Source organism: Phlebotomus papatasi, chromosome 3 (genome assembly GCF_024763615.1).
Source record: "Phlebotomus papatasi isolate M1 chromosome 3, Ppap_2.1, whole genome shotgun sequence".
Lineage (NCBI taxonomy): Eukaryota > Metazoa > Arthropoda > Insecta > Diptera > Psychodidae > Phlebotomus > Phlebotomus papatasi.
This window is the reverse complement of record NC_077224.1, coordinates 57,653,338-57,666,847: the sequence shown is the minus strand read 5'-3', so window position 1 is coordinate 57,666,847 and position 13,510 is coordinate 57,653,338. Positions and strand designations below refer to the sequence as shown.

General features: G+C 32.7%; 1 protein-coding gene across 1 annotated transcript in view; it reads left to right on the top strand.

Annotated features, from left to right (window-relative positions):
- Positions 1–31: 31 nt before the first annotated feature.
- LOC129806988 (E3 ubiquitin-protein ligase UBR1) overlaps positions 32–13,510 on the top strand; it is a 29,736-nt gene continuing 16,257 nt past the window's right edge. Inside the window, exons 1-2 of the mRNA XM_055855931.1 lie at positions 32–178; positions 584–1,156. Of these exons, the coding sequence (XP_055711906.1) occupies positions 982–1,156 (175 nt within the window). The 5' untranslated portion in view covers positions 32–178; positions 584–981. The remainder of the gene's footprint in view (positions 179–583; positions 1,157–13,510) is intronic.

Genomic DNA, 13,510 nt, shown 5'->3' with positions numbered 1-13,510 from the left:
AATTTGACAGTTGGAGCTTGCTGAGTTCACCACGGGCGCTAGTGTCGAACATTTTGTCCGGAAAAGCACGTCGCAATTTGGTCTCTCTCTGAAAAAGGCTGAGAAAAACGCATTTTCCCTAGAAAAATCGTGATAAATCTGTAGAAAAAGTAACTAAAAGGTGTATCTGGCATTCAATGTAAGTAGAAATGTTGTTTTTGGGGTGAAAATCATGCGATTTTTTGGGGTTTTTTTGCATTTATTCACTGAGGGAGAGTCAACAAAGGAAATTTTCTCTTTCACTTTTTTCCACCTCATTCAGTCCAAATATCTCGTGAATTTTCCTCTCATTTGCCCATTCACAGTCCAAATTGTGAGGTGAGTGTGGTTGGGACGGTTGGGAGGGTGTTTGTGGCAGTGTGCAAGTTATAAATTAAAAATAAATTTCGATGAGACAACTTTTTGTCTCAAGGGATTGTGTGAGTGGGAGCGAGATGGAGAGAATTGAGAGAACCTTGATGAATGCCTTGCGTGTATTTTCTTTATTTTTATTATTTTTTTTCCTAACCAAACTGATCAAGAGTGTTATCTCTTGTCTTTTCAGTCTCTCCGGACACTCAAGTATCTCACTATCCACCCACGCAGAATAAGTCAGAAGGTGTGATCTCAGAGAGAGAGAGAGAGAGAAAGTGAGCATCAGGTGAAAAATCTCCGATAAAGTTTTTTTTGGACAGGAAATGCTGTGAATCGCGATGAGCAGCTCATCCTGACCAAAAAGAAAAATCTCGGCAGTGCCATTGATTTGTGCTGTGTTTGTGTATTGGTGCAAAATAGCGCACACCCACTCGTGGGGAAGGCAAAAATTTCTCTGTGAAAATCGTGAAAATCAATTTTTTGTCTGTGAAACTTCTGGGTGAGAGGAAAAAGGAAAACTACGTCGCAAATTATATGTGAGTGAACTTGAAGACAAAAAAAAATAAAGTTAATCAGTGCTCGTGAGAGATGATAACAATGAGGGATATTGAGGAGAGGCAGGAGAAGGAGAGCCTTCCGGAGAATCCATTGAAGACTTGGAGGGCCAAGTATGACAACAATTCACTGACCACGGAGGATTTTATCAATTACTTTCACGCCGCCTGTCCATTCTTCATCAACATCAAGGCTGAAGGAGAAGCTGGTGAGTCTGACAAAAAAAGCCCTTAAACAATTCCCCCTTAATCGAAAATTCAAAGGAATTCCTTCTGCGTGAGAGACCCAAGTGAAAGTCTGTAGTTATTCCGTGAATCGTGACGATTTCCGAAGCAGACAATTACTCAAGACCACTTAAATTAATCACCTATCACATTTTCGCTTTTCACTCTCCACACCATCAGCTGATGGACTTTACCAAATCCCGATAAATGGCCCCCTATCTAAAACCCAAAATTGCCTAAACCCCCTAAACCCGTAAATTGGCTCAAGGGGTCACAAGAACACTCATACAGTCTAATAGTCAAAATACTATCAGGAATGATCAATTATAGAAACTTGCACACAAGCCAATTAATTCTAGCTACTTAACGTTTCACGATAGTGTCACATAAAGTCAGACTTCTGGCTAAGGAAGGCAAGGTGAAGGTAGTGCAACTTCCTCTCTGATTTTTATTCGCACATTTTCTTCCTTCCTTCTTCAACTCGTTTTTGTTGACTGATTTTTAATGCTTCTACTAAAATTTATTGCAAATTCTCATACAATCTGTCTCTCTTAATTTCTTTGTGATTTTTTTTCTTGCAATCACCTTGATTGAAGCTATTTTTACGATGTGACTCAAAAACAATCTGCTACAAAGCAAAATGCAATTTTACAATGCCTCTGTAAATTTAAAATTCTAGTTTTTCTCCTACAAAGGTTTCCAGGAAAATGGATTTAATGCATTAATCACATTAATCATTAGGAGAGACTGGGGCAAAAAGTCACAAATCGAAAATTTCAAAATTCAATATCTTCCAAGATAAATAAGATAGCGACTTAAAATTTTTACCGCAGATAGCTTCCATAAACCTTCTTCGATTTTGTATGTTTCTTAGAATTCAAACAAGGAATTTAGAAAATAAAAAAATATCAAAATTTTTAGCACTATTTTTGAAATATTTTCCTTGAAGAATATATCAATTATTACCTACTTCTTATTCAAAATTTTTATTTCCTAAATGACTTGGATTCTTTGAATACGAAGCTGCTATCTATTTTAGAATTTTAGAAAGATTCTTCTCTCAAGAAATCTTTTTATTAAAAACGACAACTTGGGGTAAAAAGTAACAAAGGTATGGAGCAAAAAGTAAGAAAAACAGAAACAATTTATGATGTCTCACGGCAAAAAACGTCAATGCCATGTGTCGCCGCTTGTTGTTTGCATTGGTCAAACGATTTGCAGTCTTTTGTATGTGTTCTTTTTTTTTCTAAAATAGCGTGAAAAGCGTTTTTATCGTTCAGTTAGAAAAAAATGTTGTTTTACAAAGGTATAGAGCAATAAATTTCCTATGAAAATATGTTATCTAGGTATTTTTTTAATTTACGGAATCCCGTAACAAAGCGTATCAAAATATGATAATATTCCATGTCTGATACTATTTGCCCCAGCATTTTTTAAAAATAGTCACAAAATTACCTTTTAGAAAACGGCTCGATAAACGTATTTCCTTACAACATAGAGGAAAATTACTTTCAGAAAGTTGTAGAGCGGTAAATTTTCGCGGTAACTTTTGTAGAGCGGTAACTTTTTCCCATTCGAGATTTTGGCTTCTCTGGATTTAGATTCATTTGGGATTACGACCTATTCGGGATTTTGTCTTTCAGGATTTTGACTTTCTAGATTTTCGCCTACGGCATTGTGACTTTCTAGATTTTCGCCTACGGCATTGTGACTTTCTCGATCTCGGCTATTCGGATTTTTAGCCCACTCGGTATTTGGACCCATTTAACATTTTGGTTTTTAGAGAATTCGGCTTTTCATGATTTTGGATTTCCTGGATTTAGATCCATTTGTGATTATAATCTATTCGGGATTTTGTTTTTCTAGATTTTGTCCTACGGCATTGTGACTTTCGGGATATCGACTATTAAGATTTTTGGCCCACTCGGTATTTGGACCCATTTAGGATTTCGGCTTTTCGGGATTTTGGCCCATTCGGGATATTGGCTTTTCTGGATTTATATCCAATTAGGAATTCGACCTACAGTAGAATCTCTCAAATTTGGGTATTTTTGACCGAAATGTCACCCGAATTAGAGAGAAATTCGGGCAACATACTTTTTGAAACGCAACGATTTTTTATTCATCTGCGTACACATATTGAGTTTACACACTCATGGCGTAAATTGCATGAAAATCCCTTAATAATGCAAAATCACATCAAAACTAAGATAAATCATGCCAAATTTGAGCACATTTCATTCATTTGATAGTTATAATCAAACTTGAGAAATGACGACAAACTTTTTTCAAATTTAACTGCTGCCCGAATTAGAAAGAGCCGAATTAGCGAGAGGCTACTATTTTCGGGATTTCAACTTTCTAGATTTTGGCCTACGGCATTTTCACTTTCGTGATATCGGCTATTCGGAATTTTGGCCCACTCGGAATTTAGACCCATTTGGGATTTTAGCTTTTCGGGATTTTAGCTTTTCAGAATTTTGGCCCATTTGGGATCTAGATCTATTCAAATATTCGGAATTTTGGCTTTCGGGATTTTGGACAATTCGGGATTTTGGTGTTTTCGATTTTAACTTTCGGGATTTTGACAGGCACCGTATTTTAAAATATATCGATTACACGTTGTGCGATTTTGTATATTCAGGAAGACAACCTTGAAACATTTGATTTAAACATTGAAATCGGGCTTTAAACGATAATTCAAACGCAGAAGAACCTTTAATACCTTTAAATACAGAAAGTAAAGTGAAGCTATTTCTTACTTTACTCTGTTAATATTTAGCATATTTGCAACTCGATTTGAATAAATTTTCTCGTAATTCCTGTGGGGATTATAAATTATACATTTTTTATTAGCTTCTATTGCAGAATTTCTAAACATACCTATCAGAATCAGTATGATAAGTCTATTCTCTTTGGGGAAAAACGTGTCATTAGGTTCATTTTATCCTTGTAACAATGTATGGAAAAATGAAAGTGATTACTGATTGAATTAAATAAATCGTCATTATTACCTTTTAACTCGAGATAGCAAATCATTCAATTTTTACATTAAAAATTTAACTTTAATTTTTAGGTTTTGTTTATCTCGTAATTGTAAGGCTAAACTATTTTTTTTTGCAAAACTTGTAAAGCGTCTAAGCTTTATGGAATACTCAAACTCGTAAATACAAAACTAGTTTCTTTTAGCTTATAATAATAAAGTTGTTTAGGGTAAAATTTGGAAAGTGAAACATAAAAAGAATGCTCGATTTCAAATGCATTTTAAACTTAATATTTTTTCTTTTCTTCGCATCATGATATTCTTTGTGAAATAATTTAACAGAATCTTAACAGTTTTTATTAAAATTTTCAACCAATTAATTGGTAAATTCACTCAATTTATTAAATTGCACGCTTGAGGTACCCCCAAGTACCAAGAATTCCCTGAACTTCCTTCTGAGATAAGGTTGTGCAATTTTATTCTCTTACATATGAACTCCAGTACCCAATCCGTCCCAATCCAGGTCCTTTCCATTTGCTTGGGGAGTACTAGGTGCTCCTCTTAATCTTTTTCCAGATGTTTTTTATAAATTAGTCTGTCAGACAAAGTAGCTTTCGGTTATGGAAGTCTCCCCACAAAGGCTAACCCACCTCAATTGTTACCATTACAGTTACAACGGTTCCTCCGGGTAAAAAGGAATATTTTTCTTCTTCGTTGACGTGATTTTATTTCACACAAAGTAACTAAATATTATTCGTTTATTTATTCATTGATAAAGTCGTTTGGAATGCAATACGAAATTAAATCGTTTTTCTCTCCTTTTACCTTCAATATTTTCCATTAATTCGTTTATTTACTGTTTAATGGATGTATTTCCTTCGATTTTCGCTGCGTGTTTATAAATAATTCACGAATAAAACCTTAATTTAAATAAACTACTTTGATGTTTTCTTATCAACTTCTGTAAGAAACCCAGAAAGTGACAACTCTCATGTTAAGATCACGAATCTGCATTAAAAATCTTCTTGTAAGTAAATTTTTGATCGTAAAATAACGACTTTACTTTTTTTACATCTCAAATAATCACAAAATGAAAATTAATTCGTTCGATTTTAATTGATTTTTGATAAAGTTTTAAGTGCGGTGTCCTATCTTCCACCTTATGCTATGGTCCCATTTTCAGAGCTGACTTTCCAAATTTTACCCTCTATGTTAGATTGTTTCATATTTTCTCACATTGATTTATTTTTTTATTATACAACTCACAGCCGATTTGAATCAATAAATAGATCGTGTCTTAATTGTCCAAAATACAGCGTAGGAGTTACACAATTTAATTTCAAGCATACCTTGGTTATCGATTCGAAACCGCTTGTAGCCTGTTCAACCGATTTTACTCGACATATTTTAATATAGACTTAGACAAATCCAACAGTTTAATTAGACTGATTGTTGTACATTGGCCTTTTTTAAGTTAACTCTTGCATTATATTAGGTACTATTGGCTTAATAAAAGATTTTCAAAGATTTTTCAAAAATAAAAATCAAGGAACATAAAATTTCTCACAGTTCAAGGAAGTTTTGTGCCTAACATTTAAAATTTTACTAATTTTTAAGTCCTATTAAGAAAAGTTTTACTTAGAAAAGAAAATAGAGATTTTACCTATTTTTGAAAAAGGCAAATTTCAAATTTGAGATTCTCGATTGAAATGTTCAGGAACAAGAATGAATAAACAAATAAGAAATGTAAAATAATTTTAATATTGCCTAATGCTACTGACGAAACGTGAATTTACAAAACTATTGTTCCTAAATAAATTCAGCAATGTCTCAATATCTAAATTAAAAGAATGAAAATCTATGCAAATAATTTAGGGCTTCATTAAAAATTTATACTTAAACAGGTCGAAAAGACTTTTTCATCAGTACAATTGCAACCTCTTGTTACACAATAATCGATAGAATACCAAATAATCTTGACTGAATTGTTGATATCATTCAAATGTCTCATGTAGAATCATGTGTTGAGAATTCGTTATATTCATTCCAAATGCACAAAACTAACTTATTGAAAGTTAATTTGAACGTCTCTATGCTCTCAGTCTCAACTGTTCTAATCACTTATTCACTTTGCTTCAAAACTTTGAACATTTCATAGAGTATGAAACCAAGTATAATTCCCTAGAGTACTCTTTTCATCAACTTCTTGAGCATTCCCCAGAGAAGTCTTCTTCCTCCTACACAAAATTCCCTCTATATATTACGTTCTTTGGTGTCGATATAATGAGCATGAATTTTCAATTTGAAGTGCAGCTGAGTGTAGATGATAATGCTATCGAAAATCTCTTCTCAATGCCATACACTCTCCCATCATCATGAACATGTTGTATGAAAAGTGAAAGAGTGACGCTATCGGAGCGTCAAATAAATCACCTCATGAATTTTGTATTATTTTCTTACTCAACTCTTGTCTCTCATTGCATCTCAAATGCTTCGCAACATTGTATAACGAATTTCACGATGAACAAAAAAGGTAAAGAAAAATCGAGAGAGAAAACAGAAATTTTGCACAAGATGTTACAAAAATGGAGCTAAAAATGGTATTTGTTGTAACCAAATGATTAAAAAAAAATGTTAGAAAGAATATTTTATAAAGATATCTCAATATAGCGAGCATACTTTTTGATAACTTAATATTTTTCAATTCAATTCAAGTCTTCAATAAGCAAGATTTTTGAAAAAATTTTGGCTTTGGTTTAAATATTAATTGCAGTTCATCCTACAAGATCAAAGAAATTACAGCAAGTGTGATTATGTAAGAATCACTTCTAATAAAATAAATAAAATGAAAAATAATTCAAAAACATTAGGGGGACGGAAATAGGGCACCTTTGATTTGGGCAGCTTTGAAATTGAGCTTTTTCCTTCTATTTTTGAAATGAAATTCAGCCTTATCATAAAATAATTTAACTTCACAATTGGTTTGTGTTTTTAAATTATATCATGATAATATCTAGTTTCATTTACAAATAGGAAAAAAATTACCAATTTCAAAGCTGCCCCAATTTAAATGTGCTCCACTTCCCCCTAAAATTTAGCTCATCTTAAGAACATTTTCACCTAGGGAGCTGTTACTGTCTTGAAATGTCTTTTGTTGAATTTTATGAGCCTTCCAAAAAGCTTTAAATCATTCAATTTCGACTGATAATAATCGATTTATGACGATTTGTTTTAAAAGCGTCGTACAAAATATAATTTTCAAAATCTTCAAATAGACTTTTGAAAGTACTTTGGGCAAGTTTTTGAACAGTTTTTCGTAAATAAAACTACAATTTCGCGCTTTAGAAGAACTTTTACTAAATCACTAGTCAGAGTTTTCCACATACATATGGTATCAAAATAATCAAAATAAAGGCTAGCATCGAATTAAAAAACAATTTCAAAAAAAATTTGTGATTTATAAAAAGCATTTTATTTCAATTTTTTAATCAACATGTCACAATTTTCTTCAAGAAAAACCTTTGGTGGCTTTAACGAGCATTCAGCTTACAAAACCCAGCCATAGCTTAAATTAAATTAAATTATATAAAAAAGAACGTTTCTCTTTATCGGAATTTCTACCCAAAAAAGGCCATAGGATTTATGCTGATGTTTCAAGCTATAAAGAGTCTAAAAGCTCTAAAAGCCTTGTTAGACAAGGACATTTTATGACGCATTATTCTCAAACTTAAAATGTAATCAACTTCAAAAAAAGCTAAAAAGGCATGAGACCGTTTTTGAATCTCTTTTTTGTCTAAATCCGTTAAAATTGTTAGAATCAGTTTTTCTAAAGGTTCTAATCTAAGGTCCACGCCCCGGAGACCACTTTTGTCAACAAATCTTCACGTTTCAGACGATTTATGAGAAATGTCGTCACACTGTCCGTCTGTCTGTTCGGCTGTCGTCGACTCTAGAGGCCAAACGGTTAGAGATAGCGGCTTGGGTCTTAAGGGGGATCCAAGTCGCCCCTTCGGACCCCTTCCCCTCCAAAACCATGTTTTCTGGGATTGCTGAAAAATGCGTTGAGCGATTTTTTTTTCATTTTTGGGTACGATTTAGAAATTATCCAGGCGGACTATTAACCATGTGTGAAAATAACGGGTTAAAAAGGCTCTAGAAAGCGCATTTATCAGGTGAATGTGGTCGTGTTTGAGCTCGTTGGAAAGGCCTTGGAATTTCCTACAAAACTGAACCGGTTCCAATCGATTTTGAACCGGTTCTAATCGGTTTTGAACCGGTAATAAACTGGTTCATAACCGATAACTAATTTTTATTTGAAATTCAATTATATTAGTCCTCAGTTATTTTAGGCAATGTTTTGAGTGATTTTTAAATGCATTCAAATCAGGTGTGAACCTGTAATGATCCGGTTATGAACCGATAAGTAATTTTTGTCCGAAAATAAATTTTACTACTCTTAAAATTATTTTGTGGGATCTTTCGAGTGATTTACAAATCCGTTTAACCCTTTAACGACGAGACACTTTTTACGAAATGAAAATCAACAATAAAAATTAAACTGAGAAACATAATCAATGATAAGTCTTACATCTAACCTTGGAAAGTCCAACAGAGTCTGATTCGGTGTATTTTGTGCTTCTATGAACGATAGGGACAAAAATAGCCCAAAAATTTAAGTAATTTTTCTGACAATACCAATGAATAATATTTTTGGCTTTAATGAATAATATTACGTATAAGTATTGTAGTTTTTATTGCCAAAAGGGTTTTGCTTAAAAAAAATTGGAAGTATAAAAAATAAATAAAATTAATTATGCATTTGAGAATTTAAAAATTCGCCATAAAAAATATTTACTACATAGCAAATAGCTAGAGACTTGCAAAAAATATTCTAGATTCCTTCAACCTTCTACTTTACAATTACGTACAGACATAAAAAAAATAACTTTAGTCAGTCAGGAAAAAATATTTTCTTTATGGGACACCAGTGTTCCAATCGTCCTTAAAGGGTTAAAATAGGTTGAGAACCGGTAGGGTGGATGCCCCATTCAATGCCACTTTTAGAATTTAATTGCTTATAATTTTCTCATTCTTCAACCAAACGGCTTAAAATTTTGGTTAAATGTACCTTGAAGCTATGCCTTACAATACATCTAAGTGATTTTCCATAACTTTTTTCCAAAGTATCTAAAATAAACATTGTTTATAATTATGCAAAAATCTCCATTTTATGCCACTTTTCTACATTTGGTGCCACCTGAGGATCCATTCAATGCCACCTTTTTAAAATGAGTATTTTGTTTCCTTATAAAGTAAGTGATTATGTAAAAATCACACCTCATAAATTTAGCAAAGAAAATAATAATAAAATAATTTAAGGAATTTAATAAAAAAGATAATAATTTGAAAATAATAGGAGCTGTTTATTTTCTGATGCCTTTTTCTATTTTACAATGCTTCTTCAAGTTCTGTTTTTTTTTTTTTTGTTTTCGGGCTTCATTGAGTTCCTCGTTTTTCTTTTCTTTTTCCTTTTTGATTGCCTCTCTTTCAACTTTTCTCTCAATTTTATCCTGTTCATTTTTTTATTTTCATAATCTTTTTTTTTAAGTTCACCCACTTATCTGAGGTAATTACCCTTGGGATATTTTCCTGATCATGCCTCCTCTTCTGTGGTTCTGGCCATTTAACTTCATCAGGATGGTCTTTTATTTTTGAAGCCTCTCATATTTTTGGAAGGCCTTCAATTAATTGTTGAACAGTGATAAGAAGGTCATCTCTTCCCAGTGGAAAGCCGCGCCTGGCACGTTGGAGGACCCATTCCATAATTTCTAACTAGATTTCCTTACCGAGGAAACACTGTCTTCCTCCATGCTCACTGATTCCACGAGATATTTTCTCCGACAACTTGTATCGTAGAGTTGTCCGGGGATTCTGGAACTGGCGCGCTGCCTTTCCTACAGGCATCCCATTACTGACAGCGCTCAAAGCATCATTCAGTTGTAAATCTGACTAAGCGCCCTTTTTCTTCTTCCCTCTAGGAGTCATTTCAAAGCTTAAAGGACTTTTAATCTGAAATTGAAAAAGATTATAACAAAATAAAAATATTCCTTGAATAAAAATATTTCTTCCGGATAACCTCACTTTTTGTCAATCCCTTTTAATTCTTCTATTTTACGAGTTTTTCTTTTGTTCTATAAAATTTCTCTACACAGTCATGCAATAAGTATATATTAATTAATATTTAATATTTTTCTTGTACTTACCTTGATATTTCAGGGTATATTAGAATAATTTGATAACAAAACTCGCAACTTGAAAATCAAAGCCAATTGTCAAATATAAATTTACTGACTGCCGCATGAGGGCACCACTTGTTAAAACGTGATGGCATTATTTGTAGACACACATTTAAAAGGCTACATTTAATGCCATCATCAAATTTTCATCAAAATGAAATACGAAAATATGATATATTGACATCTGAGAAAACTTTAATTATCTATAATTACAAATATTGATAAGAAAATTCAAATGTCTTAAATGAATACGCAAAATAAGATAATGAAAAAATTGAAAACCTTAAGAGAATTCTTTATATTTTCGGCCATTTTTCACTCAGCATTCACATCATTTAAAACTTATATTCTAAATGTACAATAAATATAATAAATGCCAAAACAAACAATTTAATAAGATGCCCTTGGTATTAGCATACATGACGGTATATGTTTTATAGGTCTTACATATTGCAATTTTGAAAAAAAATATGAATTTATCCAAGGTGGCATCAAATGGGGTAGTGGCATCATTCGGGGTATCCACCCTAAACGGTAAATAATGCGAAAGTAATTTTGAGGGATAGCAGCCAAGTCACGAGTTCGAGCATTCCTGAAGCCTGGGACGCTTTCCATTCCTTTTCTACTCGCAATGCCTATTCGATACTAATAGTCCTATAAGATACTCGTTTGACAATCGTCTTCATCACACCCTCAGAAGTTCTGCTCCCGGGAAGGAGACTCAAAAGAGCGAAAATTTTGCCAAAGCAGAGCTTTTGTTGCTTATTGCGAGTTTTATTGCTTCTACACTTATAATGATTTTATTTATTTAGCAAATATTTTTTTATTGAAATTCTTGTTCTTTGCATTCGCAGAACGGTTTTTTCTAGTAGGGGAGACCGGGGAGGATTGGGACAGGGGTAGTGTGGGACAAGGCGATTTTTTCAATTAATTTTTGAAATAAATGGGATTTAACCACTACTGTATCGTAGGCAATATTAAGATATATCTTGACTAAAAAAATGGATATCCTCAGTTTTATTGTTTTAATTATATGAACATTTTTTTAAAAATTGATAAAAATCGTATATTTTGACGTCTCACTTTTCCTCTTTGTATTTTATATCAGCGATATATAATCAAAACTTTTTTATCTCATTAGGTAGCAGTGTAATCTGGGAACATATTTTTATAAAAGTTTCAGAGATTGTACGCTCTTGTTTTTTACATAAAGGTTTTAAATACCAAAACTACCCGGGGGGATGTTTGGGACACCTGAAAGGGGATGAATGGGACGTTGATTTTCGACAAGATTGTAGGTGGTATGCAATTGTTTATTGTCAAAATGAAGAGTAATGCCCAGTTTCTACTGCAAATCTCCCTCTTGTGCAAAGTTTATCAGTGCAGCAGATTTCTCTAACTACAGGGACAATTAAACCATCATTGTCTTGGGAATCCATAATTCCTTCTCAGAAGATATTCGATCTTTGCCCAATCTAGTTAAAAACTATTTTTTTTTTCGAAAATTTCTCGAACAGGTTCTCCAGAAAAGGCAAGGCGAGAGCTAATTCAGAGAAATAATGAGAAAACAGGTACAATGCAGTTGTCGTAAAATCAAACAGGAATCCATCAATGAGTTCAAAACTAAGAGTTGCAAGAAAATCTACTCGCCTGAGGAATTTGATAATCTTGATTGCAATATTTAGAATTAAAAAAAGAAAAGAAAGTTAGATGGAAAATAAGAAGAAAATACTTTAAATAATTCATTGACAATAAATGACTCTACTGTACAAATTAAATTGATATTAATTTCTAAGTGTAAATAAAAGATGAAACATTTTTATTTCTATCAGAAATATTTTTAATCTGGTATTTAAAATTAATTAACGTGTTCCAATAATGCAAATTATGCGAGAAAAAACGCGTCCCAAACATCCCCTTTTGCGTCCCATACTGCCCCAAATCGGGGAGGTTTGGGACAAAGCGTCAAGTTAAATGTTTTATCTTCTCCAAGAAAACTCAGTTGTTTTCCAAGTTCTATCGAGTACTTTTTATAAAGTCAATACCCATAAGTATCCTATAGACCGCATAAAATTGTAATACACTATAGTGGTTTCTTGGAATAGTGTCCCAAAGTCAAAACATGAAAAAGTGTCCCAAACCTCCCCGGTCTCCCCTATAATCTGCGAATGTTACCCCATTCTTAATAAAATCCTGGCTAAGCCCTTGTAAATCGGACTTTAGACCCAAGGTTTACACATATGACTTAACTTCTATAATTTCTTCTATAAAATTTTAATTAAGGATTTGATAGTAAGGGCAGATAACCTATTGGATTTTCATAATCCACTAAAATTGCTTGTTCTTTGAGATTTCTAAGCCTTCTGCTGGAACTGGGATAAACAATATGAAACTTTTATAAATATCCTAAACTCTTATAAAAATTAAAGACTTCAGATCTAAAGTTCATGTTCAAATTCTACCTGTGACAGTAAAACAAATCACTTATATAAGATATTCATAGATCCGTTGTTTTCAACTGCAATCTATTCGGTTTCCAGTAGATTTACCACTTTGCGCCACCTTTAGAACCACTTATCGCCACTTACAAGAAGCTCATAAAAACTGTATATATATAAACTTGCTCTTATTTTCTTTGGATTTAATTTTGGAGAGCCAATTCAACAAGACAAACTGTAATATTTTTCTCTGCTCTCTTTTGAGTTATCAACAATAAAATCATCACTTCAATTAGAACAGTCTGTGTAAAAGCACTTATCAGCAAAATTTTCCCAAATAAATCTCGAAGATTTTTGGCTTACGAATTTGATTACATATATTATATGATCTTTCAAAAGAACCACAAAGTCTTTAAAATGTTGCAAAATGCTGAAAATAGTATGACGAATAAATGCGTAGAAATGCTGTCTCTTTTGTTTTATGAAAATGTCCAAATAAACATTGTGAAGATTAATATGAGAATTGGCAAGAGATATCTTTGTTGAGATGAAACTTCTCAAAATAGTATAATTTTGAGTCTGACATAAAGAGTTAATTTTCTGTCTGACCATGCGGAGAGA